Source organism: Pteropus medius, unplaced genomic scaffold (assembly GCF_902729225.1).
Source record: "Pteropus medius unplaced genomic scaffold, Ma_sr-lr_union100, whole genome shotgun sequence".
Classification (NCBI taxonomy): domain Eukaryota; kingdom Metazoa; phylum Chordata; class Mammalia; order Chiroptera; family Pteropodidae; genus Pteropus; species Pteropus medius.
In genome coordinates this window covers 21,485,879-21,510,873 of record NW_024350319.1, presented here as the reverse complement: position 1 = coordinate 21,510,873, position 24,995 = coordinate 21,485,879, and the positions used below count along the sequence as shown (strand labels likewise).

The 24,995-nt window shown below is 34.6% G+C and overlaps 1 protein-coding gene and 1 non-coding gene across 2 annotated transcripts; one reads left to right on the top strand and one right to left on the bottom strand.

Moving 5' to 3' along the window:
- Positions 1 to 1,263: 1,263 nt before the first annotated feature.
- Positions 1,264 to 24,780, bottom strand: EPHX4 (epoxide hydrolase 4). The gene is made up of 7 exons (XM_039838820.1): positions 24,417 to 24,780; positions 22,044 to 22,129; positions 15,791 to 15,948; positions 13,771 to 13,899; positions 10,085 to 10,188; positions 7,893 to 8,041; positions 1,264 to 1,740 (listed from the first exon to the last, which is right to left on the bottom strand). Exons 1-7 carry the CDS (start codon positions 24,645 to 24,647, stop codon positions 1,509 to 1,511), a joined length of 1,089 nt encoding a protein of 362 aa, XP_039694754.1. The 5' UTR covers positions 24,648 to 24,780; the 3' UTR covers positions 1,264 to 1,508.
- On the top strand, positions 8,774 to 8,977 carry LOC120583570 (small nucleolar RNA SNORA73 family). Its single transcript, XR_005647809.1, has one exon. It is a non-coding gene; the product is annotated as a small nucleolar RNA SNORA73 family (small nucleolar RNA).
- Positions 24,781 to 24,995: the final 215 nt, after the last annotated feature.

Below are 24,995 nucleotides of genomic sequence, written 5' to 3'. Positions count from 1 at the left end.
TTTATTGGAGCATACCAGGTTACCAATAAATAGTAAGAGCAGTGTGGATACCAGAGCTTGTTAACAACAGAAAGTGATCTAAGTGGAAAGATTATGGGCTTTACAGCCAGATGGATCTAGCCAGATCCTGATTCCAACACTTCTACTGTGGTCATTGGCCAACCTCATTTTTACATCTATAAATTGGTGATACTCTCTACTTTTCAATGTTGTTATGAGACACAAGGATAATGTATATAAAAAAATTGGGCTTTTATTAGTAAATACAAGTTGCTAGGATACAATGATGAAAATTCTTAGGGACATTCCACTTCTGCCACTGTTAGAACTATGCTTGGTGACAGAAACATTCCTTTCACCAACTTTGTCTTATTTGGGAACACAGTTGCAGTTTCTAAGGAGCTATGATTTGGCAATTTACTGGTTGTCTCCCTTGCCTAGGAAAGCAACCCAAGAGAATGAGTAGTCCCTTGTGCTGTTATCGTTCTCTGTTCTTTAACTCTTCTCACTCTTATTTGTACCTTCATTACTATTCTTAAACCTGTTTAATTGAACTGCATTCTATGTATGCTTTTTAAAGGAAAGTTCCATATTACCATGTCATCTTTCTTTTATATTTTCCCCACAGTGCCTAGCAGTGTGTCAGATATATTATTTGTTCATTAAGAGAATATTTGAGTTCCTACAATGAGCCAGGCCCTAATTTTAGATGCTGGATATATGTCAGTTAATAAAACAATAAAAAACCTCTGCCCTGTGGAGCTTAGATTCTAGTGTGCATAAGAAGTACAGTGTTCAATTCTTGTTGCATTGAATGGGGCAAAAGGACATTTTGATCCTTCTTCTAAATCTCTTACCAGTTTCACTAAAGATTAAGGCAAGTAATTTAATAGATGTATTTCCATGCTTCCATACTTTGCAATGTTTAATAAATATATATGTATATATGAGAATCTTCACATCATCTCTTGTTAATCTTCCCAGTATAAGTAGTACTTATGGCCTATTTTAAGAATGCATATTCATCTAGTCATATTTGCCTTCAAACTAATAAATATACCATAAATCCAAGAGATTTGATAATAGAATTTTTAATGGTTAAAAATAGTAAAAGGAACTTTTGAACAATACAATGAAAATTTATATCATTGCGGGTTTGCCTTTCAATATGGCTAATCTTTATTACACATATATAAAAGGCACCATATGTTAACAGGGTAAAGAATGCAAGAAACCAAAACTGAGCCACTTTTCACAACTTCCTTTTGTACAAGTGTATACATTTTAAGGCAGATGTTTTTCTTTGTAAAGTACAGCAGAAGAAAATCAACATTATATTACAAGTTTACACATTCACAGATATTATTCAGTACCATTTGTCAAGATATTTATGATAAAGCATGTTAAAGTAATTTTTTTCCCTAATGAAGCTTAAAGAAGTTGATGAACAATTTTTAAAAATTATTTAGAGATTTTATGACAGATCTCTCATAGAAGATACAGAAAAGTCAATCTTTTTTTCTTGTTTCTTCTTTTAGAAATGTCCATATCAATTTGTTCACTATGTTAGGTTGCTCTTGCTGAAGCCAATGACTGGCTTCTGACAAAATAGTTAGCCTGAAATAGTTTTTAACATAAATCTTTGTGACTTCAGCCATCTCAACCTCCATAAATGCATCTTTCTCTCCCCACAGTAGTAATGTTGGAGTGGTCACCATGTGATGTTTGAGAGGCAGGCAGCTATAAAAACAAAACACATGGGTTTGAGACTCATTTTAAAAGTTAAAATAACATTTTTCCATAATGTTCCTTTAGGTTTCACATTCTCAAGGGGGGCGAAATTGCCACCAAAGGGGTGAAAACTGGTTCTTGGGAGAGTGAAAAAAATCTTACTATTTATTTATGTAAACCATAAATAAAGGGAAGAAATGTCTACAAAGGCTGCTTAGGAAGATGATGATGAAAAATGTTTAGGAAATACTACTTTAGGCAATCTATACAATAAAAAATTTTAAAGGATATTAAAGAAAGAGCCCAATAAAATTTTCAATTAGATGAGGCTAGCAAAATTGAGAAGAAAGGCTATAAATTAAATATGAAATTCATCACTATGAGGAATAATTTGCTTTAAGAGAATACCAGGATTTTTGAATGGTGTGAAGAGAATTTTAAACAGTAGTCACACTGTTTAAATATATTTTCAATTGTTTGTTAGATAACCTAATGCATTATATGTGAAAATTGGAACTGGAAAGTCAAAATATATATGGACTGACCTTTAATATTATATGATAGCATATTTATTTTGCAAGAAGATTCTTTTTAAAGCAAAGTTTTATTGTATATTTTCTTATATACAGAAAAGTATGAAGAATAAAATCATGCATAATTCCATCATTAAAAGATAACTTTTTGGTAATTTTTCTATGCATTTATTTGAAACTATACTATAAATACTATGCAATAAATAATACGTGGTATACATATACAAATCTCATATTAAATCATAACTTAAGAACATTCTCATTTAATAAAGTTTTTTAAATGATTGTAAAAGATACTATATTATGGCATAATAAGTCATAAATAGCTTGACTATTTCTTATAATAGAATATTTAGATCATAGCATCATTTAAAACATTCTCTTTGTTTTAAGTGATGTTATAATGAGCATTTTGTACCCAAACTTTTGTTGGCATTTAAATAATTTTTTGGAGTAGAGCCCTGAAAGTAGAATTTCTGAGGTAGCGATTATAAATATTTTTAAAGCTTTTGATGCCTTGTGCCACACTGTTTTTCAGAAAGGTCACATGGTACTAATTACACTTCTGTTGATGAGAATGAGAATAAACATCTAACTAGACACTCTCCAGCTCTGACTTACATTTTTACTAGTTATCAAAAAGTTTGACTACCCAGGGTTGACAGATGCTGCTGGATGTGCAAGATATGACATATGTCCACCAGGGACTTAACTTTTGACTCCTACACAAGTGGCCATCATTTGGTTGTAATGCTCCTAAAAATTTTTTGTGAATGGCCAAACCGAGAAAATGTATTCTATACTTAATTATTAATACGTGGATTCCTATACAAACTTGCAAGCCACTTAAATTCTAGAACTCATAAAATGTTCAAAAGTAAAACATTTCATTTTCTATCAGTTATCTGCATACTTAACAATATCAGATCATGTAATAATTGAATCAATAATGTAAGGGGAGTTTACAAAGGCTACTAGTCAAAAAGCAAAGAAAAACAAATTCTTCACCAGATCAAATTGGGAATAAAAGGGAGGAGTGTCCAGAAAACTAAAAGAAAAGCTTATTCTCTCATCCTGAGGTTTCAAATGGCTTAATTTCACATGAAATATAAGTTACATGTAAAACCAAGTATGTACAGCATGGTGACTACAGTTAATAGCACTATATTGCATATTTGAAAGTTGCTAAGAGAGTAAGATCTTAAAAGTTCTCATCACAAAAAAAATTTTATAACTATGGTGATTGATGTTAACTATATTGTGATCATTTTGCGATATATAGAAACATCAAATCATTATGTTGTACACCAAAAACTAATGTTATATTTCAATTATACCTCAGTAAAAACAAATAAATAATAAAATAAAACAAAATAAAACATTCAATGTTTTAAGAGAGTAGGTTTTAGTATGTTAAGCTAAAGAACTTACTGGGAAACACTACGTCAAATATTTCTGATTAAATGATTAATTTTAGTAAGTATAGAAACAACTCGAAAGATCTAAAAAATGATAACAAGTAGTAACAATTTTTACTGTATATTGTTAATCATTTAACCTATCAAAATGTATTTTAACATACCAATTTCAAATTAGTCTGAATTTACATGTTACTCTTCCAAACTGAGAAATCAGGTGATTTGTAAATATTAAGGCAACATTTTCCAGAATGTTATATACTCCATCATTTCTTTTGTATGTGGAAATATTTCATTACTTTGATTAAAAAGATAGTGCAGAAAATAATAACACTCACATACCTACCATTCAGCTCAAGAAATAAAACACTGAGAATATAATTACATCTTTCTACTTACCTTTCCTTGAAACCATTTCTTCATCTCACCCTAAAGCAGTGGTTCTCAAAGTTTGGTCACCAGACTAGCAGCATCAGCATCAACTGGGAAATGCTAATTCTTGGTCCCCATCCCAGATGGGCTGAATCAGAAACTCTAGGGGTGGAGTCCAGCCATCTGTGTTTCAACAAACCCTCCAGGTGATTCTGATGCAAGCTAGAGCGAAGAACCACTACCTAATAGTAAGCACTTATATGTGTTAAGATACCTCACTTGTCTGGTTTCCTTAAGGACAGATTTTCCTTAAATCCTTCTGGATCTTTGCCCCACCCTGGTATGTGACATTTCTTGGTTCAGGGTTCTGGGCTAGGTGGGTATATCGCATAATATATCCTGAGTGTAAGAGATTTAGTGTCTCTCCACTACTGTCTACCTGATTGGTGCGAGGCAGTGATCGAGGGGTGGTGGAGGTCGAATTTCTTCTGCAGACTTTTCTATAGGTGAACTGCTCTAAATTCTACACAAGCAGTATGGGTTAGCAAGACCATTTCAGTTTTCATATTAAGCTACAGCCTTCAATCTATCCTTTATCAGTAATGAAGATAATATTTTAGTTTTCATCAGCTGACTCTTGTTTGATTTCTCAACTGGTTCAGAAATTGGGCAGGAAAAAGGGGTGCTATTTGTCAAATCCCCCAAATACTGTACATACATTTTGATAGACAATATAGAGAAGTATTTTACATTTTATAAACATTATTAAATAGTATCACAGTGCACCTATCCTTCCACAACTTGCTTTCATGATTTAACATTATATTTTTAAGATTTATCCATTGATGATACATGTAGTTCTACTTCATTCATTTTCACTCTTGTGTAAAATTCTACCATGTGACTATACTACAACTGATCCATCCTCCTGTTAAGGGACGTTTACATTTTTCCAATATTTCGAATTCAAATAATATTAAACTCTTTCCTGTACATGTCCACTTGTGTACACGTGGAAGAGTCTCCTTACAGTATACCCCGGAAACAGAGTTGCTTGCTCAGAGAGTATGCACATCTTCAACCTATTGTCAAGATGTTTTCCAAACTGATTGTATGCTCCACAAGCAGGACATAAGAGTTCACTTTGCTCCACATCATTGCCAACACTTGCTCTCAAAAGTTTAATTTTTTTCCAATCAAATGAGTGTGAAATATGCTTCATTTACATGATGTGGTAGAGACTGCTCCCCAAAACTTCTTGCCTTCCACTATAGTGATAGAAAATCCAACTTTTAGCTGGACAAATGGCCAACCAGAATAATGACTGACTATATTTCCCAGGCTTCTTGCAGCAAGGTGAAGATATACGGTTTATGAGAAATAATGTATACAACTTCTAAGTTTTGCCCAGTATGCACCCCCCCTTCCCATTTTCCACTTTCCACTGACTAAAATGTAGATGTGGTGGTAAACCATCCTGGACTACACAGACAAGGGCAACATCCTAGGGACAGCAGAATAACAAAAGAGAAAGTGACTACATCTCTGACCAAAGAGTGATGTCATTCAACTTTGATGATTTCATGGAGCAGAACCACCATACCAGCCTAGACTTTTACTTGTGAGAGAAATAAACTTCTATCTTTTATATATGCCACTGTTATTTTAGGTCTCTATCACAAGCAGTAAACCTCATGTTTTTCATCTGACTACTAGTAAGGTTGAGCTGCTCTTCCATGTTATCAGCCATTAGATTCCTATTCTGTGAATTGCCTTTATTATCCTTTACCCATTTTTCGATTAGGCTCCCTTTTTCTTGTTGATTTGGAGGCATTCTTTATAATATCTCTGGATATTATTAATTCATGATTAATCGTGTTTTGCAAAAAACTTCTCCCTGATGTTATCATTTTATGATAGATGATTTTTTATTTTAATGTAGCCACATTCATCAGTCTCCTTCATAATTTGAGCTATTTATGTCTTATTAAAGAAATCTTTCCTACCTGAGGTCATAAATGTTTTATATCATCATCTACACATTTTTTAGTTTTGCTCATCATATTTAGGTTTTTTATTTCTGTAAGGTTTATTTTTTGTTTGGTAGAAGATGGAGATCTCACCACTGGTTTGAAATGCTGTTATATCAAGTTTCCATATATGTGGTTCCATTTTGGGGCTTTCTTCTCTGTTCCATTAGTCAATTTGTTGATCCCAGAATCAACACTGTATTTATTTATTTTATAGCTTCATTATAAGCCTTAATTTCTAATAGAATTAGTCCTACTCTTTTCTTTAAAATACCTTAAACATTCTCAGCCTTATGCTCTCTTATACAAATTTCAGAATCAGTTTGTCAAGTTCCATGAAAAACTTTATGGTTTTGATTGAAATTGCATTATGGATTATCAAAATTTATTGGAAGCAGTAAAGAATACAGGCTCTGACAAAGGAATACGTTGAAGATATTTTAAAACTATCATTCTTATCTCCCATCCAAAATTTAGACTTGTGTGAAAATGTGACATTCTCTCTATTTTCTTTTATAACAAGTGTCTTTACAAATGTTCTTTGTAAAAAACAAACAACAGAACATGGACTTCAGACAATGTTGCTATATCCTATAAAATGTAACCTGTAGCTTCTATAATATCCGCCTTTCTAATCATTGCCTTGCTAAACAATTACCTTGCTAAATAATTACCTATAAATGCCTTTTAAATTAACATTTTTTAAAACAAAGATCTATCTACATCTAGATATAGATATAGATACAGATATATATCTTGTTGTTAGTACAAAAAGAAGGTTGGATTTATCTCTTCTCCCCTCATTCATATAATCTCATAATTTCCCTTGGATTCCATAATCAAAGAGTTTGAGAGATTTTGTTTTATTTAAAATGCCTTAATAGTGACTAAATCCAATGAGATATTTTCTGTCCAAACATTCATTTTCTCCACTACATTCTCCACAATGAGTGAATTTATCCAAATACAAATTGGATCATTTATCTTTTCTGCTTGAAACTCTCATTCATTGGCTTCACATTCACGGCTCTTAAGTCCTTAATATGGTCTACCTGGCTTTGTATTACCAATGCTGCCTACCTCTCAGTCCCATTTTCATTCTATTCTCTTCTTCCCTTTCTAACATTCTATATGCTGGCCACATTGGCCCTCATTATGTTACTTAAAACTACAACCCTCCATCTCCCCACAAAGTTTTGGTACATGCTGTTTCCTTTTTCTGGAATGCCAATACCCCTATCCCCTACTTTGTCTGGTCACTACTTAACTCATTCTTTATTTCTTTGTTTAAATGTCATATCTTCAGTTCTCATCCCTTTCTTTCAAAATCTTTATGTTAGTTTTTAACTATGTTTTCATTACTGTGAATATTTATTACTGTGACTATTTGCTTGATATCTGTTTTTCTCACTTGACTATAAGTTTTGTGAGATCAGGGACCTTCTCTAGTTCTACTCATTACTATAGTCTGAGTGTTGGCATAGCCTAGAACACAAAAAAGTACTTAATAACTATTTCTTGAATGAATAAATGATTGTTAAAAATATAGCTAAAGATATATATGTATTCAAATAATCTAAAGGGAAAGATAAAGTGAATAGAGTTATGGATAAGACTATAATAGGATCCATTACACTATTCTACTTTTTCATATGTTTGAAATTTTCCATAAAAAAAGATTATTCAACTTACTAAATCAAAATATTTTATTTGAGTTCAGTAAGTGGTGAACTTAAAAATAGAGTATTGGCTCTTTAGGGAATTAACATCTTATTTAACTGAAACCAAAACAAAAACATTATACTGACCTGAAGATATTTCGGTAATGATTAATTGGACCACTTAATGCTCCAGGCTGGGAAAATATATAAATATAAGCCTCAAGATCTTCTGCTGTTAATTGACATCCTTTTCTTCCAATGCCAGTGCTGTGACTGGTAAACAGATGTTTCAAAGCCTAATATAAGTGAAAAGGGCATAATTAAAACTTTTCAGTTACCTAATAATAAATTAAATATTTGGCTTTCAAAAGAGAATGATGGTCAGTGTTCATTGACATCCCCTCATTGGTCATCATGGGCAATATCTAAGGCACCCAATTCATTATTCTGGGAAGTTTTTTAATGAAGAAAAAAAAAAAGAAGTATATCCTGCCATTCTTGTGTGAACTGTATTTTAGAATAACCAAATAGTACATGTGGAAAATCCTTCCTTATAGAAGAATTCCAGGTAATAAAAGCAGAAAGAATGACAGAGTTTGAAAGAAATAATTTTGCCCACCCTAATGAAATAATGAACCTGGGCAATGATGATCAAGATATGCTAAAATTATATGGTGAAAGGTTGTTAGGAAATTTTGGATAGGCTGACAACTTGTGAGCCCACTGGTAAGTGTTAGCATTATTAAAACTGAGACAACTAGGCATCATGTGCTTCCTTGATGTAGTACATTAGGAAGTGCACAATACCACCTATAAAGAATTCTTGTCAAATTAAAGCTCAATCTAATCAAGCTTCTTCTATTCAGTAGCATGTATGAAGTAGGAAAAGCAAGGGTTAGCAGAGCAAGTTAAATAACACTATGATGAAGCAATTAGTCAAATTCAAATGTATATTATTCCTCAGGACAAAGCACCAAATAACTTCAATAATAATAATAACAAAATGATGTTAAAAAAAAAAAAGAAATCCAACGTAGATACCCCAGGGAGGTCACTCTTTTGAGCTCTGTCCGGGTGGCACAGGGGAGCATAAGGTTCTACCCCATGAGACACAATCCTTTTCCATAACGTTGGAGATAAGCCTGTCCCTTAAGTCTATACCTGCATATTCCTATGGCTTTTCAGAGTCCTATAGACAATGACTAAGGCGATAAACCACACAGGAAACATGTAGTACACTAAAATTTAAAATTGAAGTAAGACCTTAAATAGAGTCTAACCTCTGGGGTTTTTGTTTTGTTTTCAAAATAAAAAAAGAAAAGAAACAATTATAATTTCAGAAGCCATAACAACCAAATACGATGTGTGGACCTTATTTAGTTCCTGATTCAAATAAATGAAGTGTATAAAAATAATTGAGACAGTAAGGAAATTTAAATGTGTATTAAAAGGTATTAGGGAATTGTTGTTCTTTTGGGTAGGTTTGATAATGGCATTGGGGTCATGTAAAAAAAAAGTCCTTAAAAGTCAGACAGACATATACGCAGAAGAATTTCCAGGCAAAAAAATATTATGTCTTTTTTAAACCTGTCTAAAAAACATCATGTGGGACATACAAGAAGCATTCAATAAACTTCCAAGAAATAGACACTATATAGGACTCCTGGTGTCAGTGTATTTGGTACACCAATACCTGCATACTTACTTTGTTTTAGGGTTTTGTTTACCTCCAAGGGCTTCCCCTTCTGCTGCTGTCAAACTCTCTCACCTGGCTTTCATAGTCCCTCATCTCCTCATGGGATGTTCTCTAAAAAGAGAACATGCTTGTAGGGGCACAGGCTCTCAAAACAAAAACAAAAACAAAAACAAAAAACCCCCCCAAAACGAACAAAAAAACAGCCAGGCGCTCAAATATACAACAGAGACTTTATAAATAAGTAAGCCTATAGATGAGGCCTTAGAAGCATTTATTAGATCTTAGCATTTGTCTATTTTTCTTTCTTTAGGATGGACTTTAATTTAAAATATTTACTTTTTTTTTGTTTGTTTAGGAGGAAATGTCTAACAGTGCACAGCACATAGCAGATATGTAATAAATGATTATTTAAATCAAAACAACATAAGCAGGACCAATTCCTTTTTAGTGCTTCAGTCTATATTTTAACTTTCTAATTTGTTATCCTCTTGGGCACTAATCTTTTTTTTTTAATTGAGGTATAATTGACATATAACATTAGTATTAGTTTCAGATGTATAGCATAATGATTAGATATTGTATACATTGCAGAATGATCACCACAGTAAGTACTAGTTAACACCCATCACTATGTCTGACTTACCTTGAAATCGTTTATTGAGAACATAAATTCTGGGAACCATGGTATTTGGAAGAAGTAATAATAGCTGGATTTGAACAGCTGGGCAGGGTGTCGTAAAATATATTCTGAAATTAAAATGCCATGTTAGACCTTATCCAAGGAGTATAAATTACTTAGCATTGAAAGAAATTCTTTTTAAGACAATTTCACCTTCGAGATGATCCCATAAAAGAATCCACAAATAAGAATTTCTGAATATTTCTCTTTGGAACAATTTCTATGTTCTTATATTTTATTATGGTTATTTCTAGTTTTCAGAAAGATTATAGCACTTTAAATAAAATGAAATTTCCACTTTATGAAATCTTGACTCAGAAAGGAATAGAAAACCCAAACAACACTGCCTTTCTTCCAAGGTCACTATCAGTGACCTTGGGATGCACAGGGAAGTAATTTTCTGATGTTTAAAAGATTTTCCCTATAGGATGATTTGAATACCTTACATATCTGGCCTCAACAGGAACTAAAGCATTTTCTGTAAATTTACTCATGCACATATCTAGAAAATTCATTCTTTCAATGAATATTTGAATATCTACTGTGTGTGAGTGGATTTAGCAATGAATAAGAGATTCCCAATAAGAAGAAACTTATGCAATAAATAACGAATACTTAAAAGATCATTTTGATAATAATAATACCATAAAGAAAACAAAATAAGGTAATGTGATTAAGAGTGATGGTTGGGTGGTGTGGAGGGACTATTATTTAGTAGAGGTGGTCAGAATAGGCTTCTCTGGGGATATGATATGTATCCTGAGTCCTGAGTAAGAAGAAATCAGCCATGCAAAAATCTAGGAAGAGCATCCAGAAATAGAAAGTGGATCTTGGGCCTGGTCCATTCAAGAAGCAGAAACAAGGCTAGTGTGGCTGGTGTGTGGTGAATGAAGATGGGGAGATGGCATGAAATGAGTCAGAAAGAAAAGCGGAAGCCGGGTCAGGTATGACCAAAATGATAAGGATTTCAAGTACTTTGGGAAGACACGGAAGCTCTAAGCTGGAAAGTAATGAAATCGTACATATTAAATGTACATACTTGCTTTGTACTGTGCACTATACTTTTTTAAATTTTCATTATAGAGATAATTTTTTCTTATTTCTAATTTCATAATGATATTTAACATGGTTAAAGTTTTTAGAACTATAATTCTCGGGTAAGTGGAATATACTGTTATGCTATACTTTTTGTAAAGTCATCATTGAACAAGATTTTTTTCAGCCCTGCATTAAGTGATATCAATATGATTAAAGAGGCATATTGCTTGAAGACCTCATATTGACTTGACTAGGGTTGAATCCATTATTGATAAAATAGTTCCAGAAATATTCCAAGAGTCTTCTTGCTGGAATGACCAATTACAGTTTGTCCACATAGTAGCACCACCAAAAATAATATTTACTTTAGGGTCCTGATCAATTGAACAAGCATGTACTATGACTTCTGCTGACTAATGGAACTGAGAAAAATATGATATATCTGTTTGGTATTTGAATTCTAAGAATTGATCCTATTACCTCAACAGAGATAGGTGAATTGGAGACACACACACACACACACACACACACACACACACACACACACACACGCTCATGGAATTCAGGTTTTACGCTATAATATAATACTTAGATAGTCGTGGTCCCTTTCTCCCTCACCTGCTCAGTTTTGAGAAAGAAACAGAAATATGTTGTTCTCCAGAAGCTGCTGTGGATCATAGCAGTACTTGAACCTCAGAAAACTTGACAAGGGTAGTTAAACAGGACAAAATTATAATTTTTGCCAAAACCAAATCAAAATATTCCTAGACAGTGATCACAGGTCTTTAATCACTCTAAGATTTTATGAGTCCTCTTTATAGCAGAGATTCTCAAAATATAGTCCATGTGGACCCCTGGGAATCCCAAAGAACCTTTTAAAGGATCCAGATGGTCAAATTTATTTCGGAACAATACTGAGACATTATTAGCTTTTCTCATTTGATTAACATTTGCACTGATGGTACAAAATCAATGGTAGATAAAACCATTGCTGCATGAGTACAAATCAAGGCAGTAGCACTAAACAATACTAGTAGTCATATTCTTCACTACCACAGACTTGCAGTAAACAAATAAATACATAAATACATAAAACTAAATTCCAATTTCACTTAAGAATGCCCTTGATGAAATAGGAAAAATTATTAATTTTATTATATTTCAATATTTGAGTACATGTCTTTTAAACATTGTGATAAAATAGTACACAGAAAGCAGTTCTGTTGCATACCCAAATACAATGGTTGTCTTGAGAAAAAAAAACACTTATGCAATTGAGTTGATAAGTTGAATTAGTTGCATTTTTTATGGCATACTATTTTTACTTGAAAAGATGACTGAAAAACTATCAGTTTGGCCTAGGTATTTGGTAGACAGACTCTTGGAAATGAACCAAGTGAGCCTTTTACTTGAGGGAAAACAATCAATAGTATTTGTTGCCAATTATAAAATTCAAGCTTTGAAGTAAAAAGTAGAATTTTGGAAACTTGTGTCTACTATTGTGAGCTTGACAGCTTTGCAATACTTACAGGCTTTTTTGGATGAAATAGGAGTGATATTAAGGAATGTGATTCTTAGATATCATATAATGAATTGTGTCAACTTATGGAAGATCTGCAGAACTCAACCAATATCTCCCAATGCATGATGATACAAAATCATACATGGGTAAAAAATCTATTCAAAGTGCCTGAGAGACCAATGGATTTTAATGTAGCAGAGTGCAAAAAGTTCATTAATACACCAGATTCTATATTTTTACTAACTTTAGGAAACCATGAATTTTTGAGTTTAGTGTAGTATTAAAGAAGAAAACCACAGTTATCTGAAAATCCTATTAAAATACTCCTCCCTTTCCCAATTACAAATCTATGTGAGACTAGATTTCTTCATACACCTCAATTCAAACAACGTATTGCAACAGATTGAATGCAGAAGCAGAGCTGAGAATCCAGCTGTCTTTTACTAAGCCAAAAATTAAAGAGGTTTGCAAATATGTAAAACAATGACATTATTCTCACTAAGATTTCGTTTTGGAAAATGTAGTTAGTTTTCATTAAAATGTCATATGTTAACATGTACTGGAGTTATTATTTTAAAAATAAATTCATACATAATTTTTTCATTTTTAACTTATAATACAATGAATATTTATAGATATAACCCATATAAACAAAAGCTCAATGGGTCTTTAACAATTTTTAAGATATAAAGGAGTCCTGAGACAAAAAATTTGAGAACTGCTGCTTTAAAAATGCTACCATTCCTGATCGCCAAAGCTGTCAGGCAAGAGGAGAATTTATTTCTAGGCTGTCAAGATTCATTACTATCAAAATAATGTTACTGCATTTTCCTCTCTCTCTCCAAGTTAGCAGTAAAATGTTTTCTAAAAACAAATAAAATTATGCAAACAAGTATGAAGCTACAACGTCTTAGATTCTTTAGATATTTAATGCCAACGTATTTGACACTGTCATGTGCTAATATCATATTTTAGTAATTTAATTTAAAAAATATTGTTAGTCAAATTTTGCTGTTTTTAATCCAAAGTGTCAGGGACAATAGTGAATTGTCACATTGGCAAAGATGTTTTAATAAAAATTTAAACTCACCTGTAAATACATTTGGATGAGGAAAGTTAATAACAATAAGCTTCATCACCATTTCAGGATAACAGATGGCAATCAGCCAAGCAATCATGCCCCCCCAGTCATGGCCAATAAGAACACATTTGCTATACCCTATAATCAAGAAATAAATGTTGACATCATTGAAAAGAAACAGGCGAGTGCATCGTTAACTCATAAAATAGGTATGCTTCTTTAACTAATCTTTCTACTATTATATCCTATTATGCACTTCATACAGATATTGAGTTTGGTGTTACCAAAACCTCAATGTCTGAATTACCTAGGTAGCTTTTTAGAAAATTTAGATGCCCAGGATCTACTCTAGATTTACAAATTCAGAATCTCTCCCAGGAATGAATATGTACATGTATGTATGTGTATGTGTATATATATTGGAAATAACCAGCTCAGCTCTGGTCTCATGGACCTGAGTTTGGAAACCTTGATAAAGACTATGCATAATTAAGTCATAAGGAAGGTTATTTGAGTTATTTTTGAATGCTGAGAAATTTCTAGTTATAGTAAAATCATAAATGTCCCATCTATGTCCAACTGGTAAATCTAGTTCAAAGGAGCATCTATTTTCTCCTTAACTTCACAAATTCAATGTTACAACGCAATACAGTAAAACATCACTAATCTGCAACTGTGAAATCTTAATTATAGCACCAATTATATACAAGTTTCATGTAATCATGGTAATTTGAATTAGGTTAAAATATTGATTAATTGCAATTCTTGAAGGATTTTCTTTGTGTGAATGGATAAAATTTATTTGTAATTTATTCCTAGAGTACTTAAAATTAATTTTTTCAAGTATTTTTCACCATTACCCCACGACTCTACTAACACAGACATATGCGTGCATAAGAAACATTTTGTTTACATTATCGACTTGCCTAGAAATTGCATGATGACAAATTTAGGGCAGGTGTGACTGAATTACCACAAAATATGAATGAAATATGGCTTTTGGAAATCAGTGTCTCTGTGTCTGTTTTCTATTTCATTGTAATTAGACTAAATGACAACACTGCATTGACACCCCCAGCCCTCATCCATTTTTTTCTCCTTTAAGAATATTGGCCAGATCTATGCTCTCATAAGATTTGTAGAAAGGGCTTTTAATTTGGTTTCATGGGTTTCTCACTATATTGGCTCCATTAACATACCGATGGTAGCAGCTGGCTTTTAGTCAAAAGGGATGTAGTGCATAAGATTGTTGTTTAAAAATATTTATTCCCTCTGTCCCCACTGCCATAGAAGGAATATATTTTGCTGTCTCTTTAGACTTGGCCATATGACTTGCTTTGGCCAAAGGGCTGATAGTAGAGACCTGAAATAGGCTTGTGCAGTTGGGTCCACCCCCATTTCTGCCACTGCCAGGAAAAGAGCTTCCCCCAGGGAGCTACTCCCCTTTAGCTTGAGCTCCAGCCTAACTCACAGTGAGAAGCCAGTCCTAGGTAGACTTGTCGCCTGAGGAAAAACTCCAGAGGGGTCCAGCCTGTAGTTGATCCATAGATCCACAAGCAAAGGAATAAATGCTTATGGCTATATGCCATTGAATTTGGTGTAGTTTGTTACACAATATTATTGTGGTACTAGCTGATCATACAAGGAAGATAATGCAAGTACTTCTGAATCTTACAACATTTTAAAATAAATATTTAAGTGTGGGTTCTGAAGACAAATTTTCTGAGCATAAGACTCAAATTTCTAATAATCATTCTGAAAGTAATAAATAGTAACATTGGGTCTATTTTTAAAAACAAATTTTGAAAGTCATTCTTGGCTGGTTGGCTTAATAGTTTTGTAGGATATATTATTTTTAATTCCCTGTATATATATTTTGGGCTGTATACCTGAAACCATGGCGTCAGGACCCATATAACAACTCAGGTAGGTGGACAATGCATCCTCCAATGAAATGAGGTTATCAGTTCACAATTTGTTGAATGTTAATCTCTTAAAAAGAATTAGTACTGTTTTCTCAGTAACTTACCTAAAGAATCTAAAATATCTTTTATATCTGTAATTAGACAGTCCAGTTTATAATTCTCTCGATGAAAGGGAGCATCTGTTTCTCCATAACCTCTCAAATCTAGCGCTACAACTCGATATTCATTTTTAAATTCCCTTAGTTGATGACGCCAAGAATACCTGCAGGATATAAGAAACATTTAAAATACCACAGTAACTAATACAAAGGATAATATTACAGATTTTCTAAGTGGAAGACTGTAAGAAACTCTTTATTTTGAGAAAAGTTATACTACTGAGAAGGAAAGAAGAGACCTATATGAGAAGGGAGCATTGATATTCTTTATTAAAATTATTTTATTTTTTTACCGGCTCCAGTGAGATGTAACAAAGGGCCAGTATTTATGGAAACTACAAAATATCAGATATTAAAACCAATATAGTTATATGTGTACTCAATAATGTCAATTTTCTAAGCCTTTCTTAAATAACACTTGCAGCTATCAGGGAATCTATACCTACAAATGTTTTTGTATTGCAGAATCATTTGATTCTCTGAAGAAATTTATGAGATAAAAATTTATTTCCCTAAAAAGGGAAGTTTCACTCACCTTATTCCGTTGTCAAACAGGGCTCAGTGTTTTTAGTAATAACAACGGTTTACTTATGAATAAAAAACTCTGAAGATTAGAAAAAGATTATTGCATAAAGAATCCAATAAAACAACTGGTTAAGATAAATCTCTGCTTGCTAAAATAAAATTCTTCTTTGGAGAAGATTCTGAGCCATGAGTACAAGCTAGCATGATATTAAAAACATTTAACGACCAAAATGGCACTGGCAATGGCCAATTACAATGGCTATATTGTTATGGCCAACTCCTGGAGGCCTCTGTTGGGCCGAGTATTCCGCCTGTGCTTGATGATGGAACTGCTGAATTAACTGAAATATGGAGATCCATGAGATTTTCTTTTTCAAATAAGCCAAATAATTTTAGATAACAGAAGAAAAAACTACATGGATTTTTCAAAGTGACTCACTATGTTATTAAACGCAAAATATGCATAAAAAAATCTGCATGTACATCTGTTCATGGAAACACAGTGTAAATTATCTGATACAAGCCAAATGGGAAATCATTGTCTGAAAAGATTTTTGGAGTTCAATAGGCAAGTAAACACAGTGATCTGAGATTATAAATCAATAATGAAAGAGGGATTGCAATGTGAAATGACACAAAGCAATAACATCAATGAAACAAATCAACCATTTTATACAATCAGTCGTTATTAGGAAGGATGTCAGACACATATTTGGGATTATGAATAGGTACAGAATCTTTGACCTATTACTAGGATAGCTATGATTAATGAAAACCTGCAAAAGTATTACCAATTAAGATGGATTTGAAATGTTAATAAAATATGTCTTTCTTAGGTAGGCTATAGCAATCTTACTAACTTTGTCTCTGGGTTGTAACAAACAAGTGAAGCAGTTTATTTCCTTAAATATATTCATCTGTCAACACATAGGGTATTATTATTTTGTCATTAACCTTACTTAAATTTTTGAATTAATTTTTTTATGTCTTTGTAACCAAAGCCCAATTTTTCCTTCTTTATAATCCCTCATACCCAATCGATAAAGTTCTGCATATTTAACCTCTTAAATATTTATTTAATCACTTTTCCTGTCCAGCCCTGCTATCATTACCGTAATTCAGGCCTCCATTAATGCAGCAGCCTATTGATTGGTCTGTCTCCATTTCATTCCCTTCTGTTATATCTCTACAAAACCAGAGTAATGTAGCAAAACACAAACTTTCTCATGTAATTTCCGTACTCACATTCTTTTCTTAACTCCCTATTACACATAACGTGAAGCCCAAGCTTGTTGTTCTGGCAGACAAAACATCCAGGATGTGACTATTGCCCGATCATCCACCCTGATTACTTTATACTCTCTGTCACTCATTATGTAATAAAAAGAGCTAGCTAGGATAGCACTCTTACTATGTGCCAGGCACAATTCTAAGTGCTTCACATAGAGTAACGTTGATTTTCAAAGCAATACTATGAAGTATGTATTATTATTATCCTCACTTTACAATTGAAGAAACAGAGGCACAGAGAGGTTAATTGATATATAGAAGGACACAGAATTAGCAAATAGCAGAGCCAGGATTCTAGCCCTGGTAATCTGGGTATGCTGCCTCTGGGGCACTAAACTGCTTGTAGACTAAACTGCTCGTAGTGAATAAACGCAGTGTTGTTTTTTGCTTTTATAACTTTCTTCATATGATTTCCTTTGTCTGAAACATCATCCCTCCCAACCATTCCCCTACACTGCACAGTCCATGACCTTTACCTCTCATTGAACTCCTCTTCACACTGGGCATCTCCTCTTCCAGGAGACTTTCCAGGCTCCTTCCTTTACAAGCATGTTGGGTGGGCCCTCCTTTATACTCTCCCACTTGTACGTACACTTTTCAGTGCACTGGGCACGTGCTTTATAATGATTTGTTGGTATCTGGTGTTTCCACTTGATTGTGAGCTCCCTGAGTTGTCTGGTAGAATATCTAGACCATGTAGGTGCTCAATAGAGATGTGTTAAATAAGTGAAATAAACAATGAAAGCACTGAATCATGCTAGTGCTAGAAGTATCAGTTGTTCAATAAAACTCTGTCCAGTTCAAACCTGACCATGACAACTAAAGTTCCCAAAGTCCTGTTGGGAAATTTATATTTAATTTCTATTAAAATGTGCATTGTTTTAATATCTTAAGTATCTGCATCTTCATTTAGAATTCATTTAATTGGAGATTTCAAGGTAGAAATTTGACTCAAAATAATGTGTACAATCCTGCAATATTTCACATTTAAAATTATATTAGAGATTATGCAAACATAATACCTGCATATTTCGTGATCTTATTAGTAATTTAAACTGCATTACTATTGCTGTTATCAGTGAGTGGAGCCAAATGATATCTTAAACATTTCCAAGAAACACGGCAACTGCTATCTTAATAAATGCAAAAGAATAATTTTTAAATGTAATCTTCCTGGAGTTCATAACTGAAGCATATTTGATTTGTACTTTAATTCTAAGCTGAAAAAGAAATCACACCAGTGATAGACTAATGGACATGTCATTCATATGAATAAAACAAAAACAACCTCCTCGATACAGAAATAAAAGATATTACAAAGTCAGTAATTGCTGAAAATATTATAAATAAACAAAACTAGCTATTTTCATCCACATTTCTTTTTTTCTGGTAGCTTTTGGTAATAGCAGAGAACACTTTTAAAAAAGCAACCTCTTTCCCAGTTATTACTCTTAATGTAAGGAAGGCTCCTGGTTTCCCAGGCTAGCCACTTTCAGATGTAGAATATCCTTTTACCCTTCACAACAGAGAAAAGGCTGTAGTCATCATCCTTTGTGCTCAGCTGTGTGTATGAAGAGCCTTCACTTGCCTCAGCAGCACTTGAATAATGACGAATGCATTCCATACAGCTGGTGATGAACATTCAAAGAAATCGCCTGCATCAGCTCAGAATATTTTTAAAAGCCATGCAAATTGAGGTGGAGAGAGAGTGGGAGAAAAATCATCTTTTGACAAACAGCCGTATTTTAGGCTAATTTAGCTAAAGGTCTCATAGATGTGTATCTTGTTTGATGTTTCCTCTAGATTTTAGAAAAGAAGACCTAGGATTTTATTGTTTCTGTGTAACATATAATTTATATATATATATAAATTTAATATATATATATAGTATATATTAAATGTCACCAATTCTCAATGGCAATTCTTAGGTAATGATAATAAATGCAGATAATACATGACATTTGTATAGTGTTTTTCTGTTTAAAAAGCACTTTTACACACATTGCCAATTTACGATTATTTTGTTTCCATTGTGTCAAATATTCTGACCTACCTGATCTACAAATAAGTGTATAATTTCATGTATATTTAGGCAAAACTTAATAGAGGAATAATATTTAAATTTATAATGTAAATTGAAATCAGTTTGAAATGCCAGGCAGTTTTTTGGGGGGAATTTTAAAGAGAGAAATACAAGGGAAGGGGCTTTTGAAAAAGAGAAGAGAAAGCCCAAGAGAGAGACTTGAAGTGACTTAAAACAACTTTGTCCTAAACTCTGCTTTGAATTGACTTTTTCTGAATGGAGCACCTGAATGGAATTGACTAGATTCCATGATGGATAATAGCGGCAATTGGATCGGAAGGGAAGACAGAGTAAGCCTCAACACAGAGGTCTTGGTTTGGGTATGACATAGTCAGAGGTTTTTGATTACCAGCAATCTCCATGAAATTGCTTTTGGAATCTCTCTGAACAATCAGGTAGCTTTCAGATCAAAGGCCAACAAAGTTCAGTGAAGTCAATATGGTCTTTTTGAGTAATCAAGTTATCAGGGGTTTGTTGCTGTTTTAAATTATAGCAAGGCTCTTTCTGGAGTAACAAATGATAGATTGCTGAATAGAAGAGACTCATTCCTATGATCTGCATATATTTCCTAATCTATGCTCTTCAGAGTTAAACTTTCTCTGGGAGTTTTCAAAACTAAACCATTCCTCACACTGACCAAATCCCTTTTGGACACATCTAAGACTTCACTTTGTTGGAGTAAATGGGACTGACATCTAAGGATCAGTGCTCGGCCCTTCCAAGGCTGTTCCATTCACTGAAGATTCTAGGACATGTACAAGAATCACTAGGCATTTCTATTTTGCAAAAGGGCTCTCATAAGAGTAAATAATGGGACAATGCTGTGAAAAATGTGCAAAAGTATAATTTCTTCAAATGTGACAGAGAGCATCTACTGTCCTATATTAAATAGGTATCCTGCCATTTTCTAGAACTCCTCGAAATAATTACCAGGTGGTTGAAATGGTTATAGGTTAATTTTTATCTTCATGTAGATTGTTCCACATGTAAAGAAGTGAAGTCCCAGGAGGAAAAAGAACACAGACACATATTGGGGTTGGTATGAGGTAGAGAGAATAACCTTTAAATCTTTCTTTCTAAAAAGTTAAATATCAATTCTCTCCTTCATTCAGTTAATAAATTATATTTAGAAGGAGGATATAAAATGCTTGAGTAAGGTATTTTTATATTGTTGGCTAACTTTTAACACTGTCTTGAATGTTCTATAAGGTGTGAAATTTGAAGTGTGTAAATTATCATTCCCATCTGAGGACAAACAGCAGAGATCAGCTCTGACGTTCAGGAATGAGATGTACCTTACTATCTAACACTGCCAGTTTCAGAAGGGTACCTATGAGGCTTAAATGCAATGATATATGTAAAACATTTAGAAGAGTACCTGGCACATAATAAATGTTAACTATCATCATCAGGAGCATCAGCAGCAGCCAGAATTAGGAAATTATTTTGTAAAGGTCTGGGACAATGTCCTGTCCCCAAATTTCTCCCTTACTGTTGCTCTTAACATGTAGAATCCCACCATTACATATTAACCTTTTTTAGGGTTTTAAAGTTTTTCTGTCATCCAAAGTCTTGATTTAAAATGCACCTAGCTCTGAAAGAGATATTACCTTAATACACTTTAGTTAATAGATTAGTCAATATGAATAAAAGGGGATTTATGAATAAATGCATTGAGGATGTTGGTGTTGGTACATGAATCTCCATAGTGAGTGAATGGGAATGAAGGAAGACAGTGAACAGTTACTGAGTATTAATTGGGACCAAGAGCAAGGTCTTTCACATATTTTGACTCTCTCCTCACAGCTCTGCAAGATTATTGTAGATGATTGTGCAGGATTCTGCAATAAGCGGCTGAGCTAGAATTCACTGGCCATGTTACTTTATGCAGATTTGACAAATGCTTCAGACTTACATTTTATTGGGAGTCAATCATGTCAAGCACTTTACTAGATGAGTCTACATATATACGCTTGAATTGCACTAGGCTGCTTTCCACCTAATTAAGTTATCTCCATATGGATGAAAAATAAAAGTTTAACATGAAGATGATTTATGTTTATTTATACAGGTAAATCCAGAGTACATAAAAATCTTCTCAGGAAGAGGCATCTGTAGACTTTTTTGCTTTGGAAAAATGATGAGATAGTTGGGTTTTGCCATCTACCATTCTTTTCTTCAATGCCTAATATTTCCTACAGCACTAGCATCCTCAATGCATTTATTAATAAAAACCCTGTATGTATATGACACTGTGATAAGCTGTCTTAATGCAAAAGAAAAGTTAATTAATAAATTTACCAGAATTCTGGAAATCCATGAAGTAGCAGCATAAGTGGTTTGCCTCTTTCTCCAGCAGCAACATAATGAAATCTTAACCCCGAATCCTACAGTAGAAAATAGAGAGCATGAAATTTTAATGATGATTTATGTTGATTCTCAAAGTAGTACATTTACTATTTTCATTTCATTAAAAAACTCACTTGCATTATTTTTAATATCAAGAAATAAAATAAATATTATTAAATTTCAAAAGAAAAAAACATGATTTATCAATAGGGTAAACTGACAGATGTACTTTCATCAACATTCCCTTCATAGTACCTTCCCTTCTTTTACTTACAAAGTCAATTTATATATTATGAGCTTCTGAAACAATGTCACAATTTGTGACTTTCAACTTGATGCTGTGTCATATTTCATCTTATTCAAATTCTACAGGATGTGTAAATAATTTTGATCTGAATTTATATTCCTGCCATGTTTACCTCCTAGTCATGTACTTTTCTCAGCTTCCTCAAGAGCTGTGCCATCAGTTATATAATCACACCTCCTTTTCTTATTTTTAGTCTACTTCTTCCCACATTAGTATTTTAAGTATTTATATACGAGTCGCATGTACATTTCCCTTCACTCCCTGTTCCTTGTGTCATGTCAGTGTATTTCTAACAACAGAATGCTCTGAGTGCATGTGGGAAACAATACTGCCTAAGAAAAATAAAAAGCATAGGAATGAGACCAGAATACAGCAAATATAAAGCAATCTGAAGAGAGAAAAGTGGAGAAAAACCCAAGAAAAAACCCAAAAACTCAGTGAGTGAAAAAACCAAGAACCAAAAGCTAAGCACGGAAACTGGGTTTTATATCAGGTTATCCAAGTGATTGGGTTTTCAGATGTGAAAAAAGTCTTAAAGGTTACCTAGTCCAAGCCCGTCATTTTTGCAGACGTAGAAACTGAGGCCCAAAGAGGTTAACACAGCTCTTAAAGGTATTTGGAAGCAGAGTTATGACTAGAACCCCATCATGTCCTACCTCCCAAAGTAATAATATTCTTTCCACTCCTTGGTTCTGTGTCTCTGGGGAAACTTTTTAGGTGACCAGTCAGAAGAAATACATTATAAGGAATTCCAGATAATTTTTACACTGCTTTTTCTCCTCAGGTTGGATGAAGATAATAAATCTGACTTTGTGCTCAACTGCAGAATGCCATCCTATTTCAAGAACTTCTTTTACTGGTGGTGAGTCTTGGAATATGAAATACTGTAGGCATTTGATTGGATTTAATAAACTTTATTGCATTTACTATGTGCCAGGCACTAAGTTTTTTGCTGTTGTTTTGATTTTTTTTTTTTTTTACAAATTAATATTTGTAAATCATTTAATTCTCATATCAATCCCAGGCTGAATAAAGGTAAGAAAAATGTGACCCTTAGTCTTCTGAACTCCAGCTGCTGGACACTGTAGCTCCTAATAGGGATCCCCTACTTGATGACTTAAATATCCCCTCATGTGAGGCTAGTTTGAAAGGCCTGTGAGTCAGACTGTACGGTGCATCACAAAGAGTTATTTCCTTTCACTGTCTGGATCCTCAAGAAATAGAATATCCATGGGCTGTGAGGAGGCTTGGGACAAGCATGGACAATGAAAGAATCTGCATGTATTGTTGACATTTACTTTTTATTCCATTCCTTTGGTCTCTGACTTCATAAGTCCGCTTCCTTCTCCACGAACATACACCATTTATTTATGGTTTCATGCTGCTTAGGTCATCTGTAAATGCTCCATTCTGCTGATCTGAATAAACTCCTGATCTCCAATGACTTATTCTATTTACTCTTTCAATCTCTAAAATTTGGGCAAGGAAAGCGTCCTGAAACAATAGGGGAGCACCAGGAACACTTCCCCGACAGCCGATTTAAGCTCTAAAGGGCAAAAAGGTGAAAGGAGACAGCTTCCTCTTATAGGAGGCAATGGAGCAGAATTATTCTGGGTTGTGATGCAGCAGGAGGGGACACTAATATAATAGGATTCCATTATAGAAATTTCAATATAATCCTATATTCCTTCTTCTCCTTCAATGTCTGTCTTGTTCGTCTGTCTGTCTGTCTGTTTCTCTCTCACACACACACACACACACATACACACACACACACACACACACACACACACGACAAATGGGAACGTAAAGATACACACAGTCCCGACCCCTTTCCCGCCACAACTCGCCCTTCTTGCCTCCCGTTGGCATCCGCCTCTTCCCCGCCGCGCTCCCTGAGGGCCCAGGGACACTAGGGGACGCTGGGCCGAGCGTCATGGAAGGAGCAGCCCCGCGCGCTCTGCTCGCACGGCGGTCACGTTCCCTCCCGTTACGACCGAGCCCGCGCCGGCCTTCACCTTGATCCGCACGTAGCAGTGGGTACCCAAAGAGGGGTCGTTCAAGCACGCGGGAGGGTGTTCCCGGGCCGCCCGCTGGAAGGTCTGCGCAGGTCTCTGGCCGATGCTCCACAAAAGTTTGAGCAGGTAGATGGAGGCGCAAAGCCCGCAATAGCAGTAGACCAGGGACCAGAAGAGCAGGGACCGGATCATAACCATCAGGCGGGGCAGGCAATCCCGCAACCTCGCCATTCGGCGGCGGCGGGAGCGGGGCGGATCGCCCTTCTGAGCCACCGAAGCGGCCGCGCTCCCTGCGGCCGCAGAGAGGGAAGCGAGCGCCGCGGCGAGTCAGGCCCGCCCGCCGGTCCGCGGTCGCCTCCCCGCGGGTCCCGGGCAGTGGAGCCCGGCCCGCGTCCCGTGTCACCGCCGCAGGGTCCCGCACTCACGGCGCGCGCTCGGGGGCGGCTGCGCCCAGGCTCTGAGCACCGCGGGGCGGACGCCCAGCTCTGCGAGGTCCGCCCTGGACAGGGTGGGGACCCGGTCTTTCTCCGCAGGGTGAAATCCCATTTCCACATTGCCAAACTTAGGGAAATGAAGGTG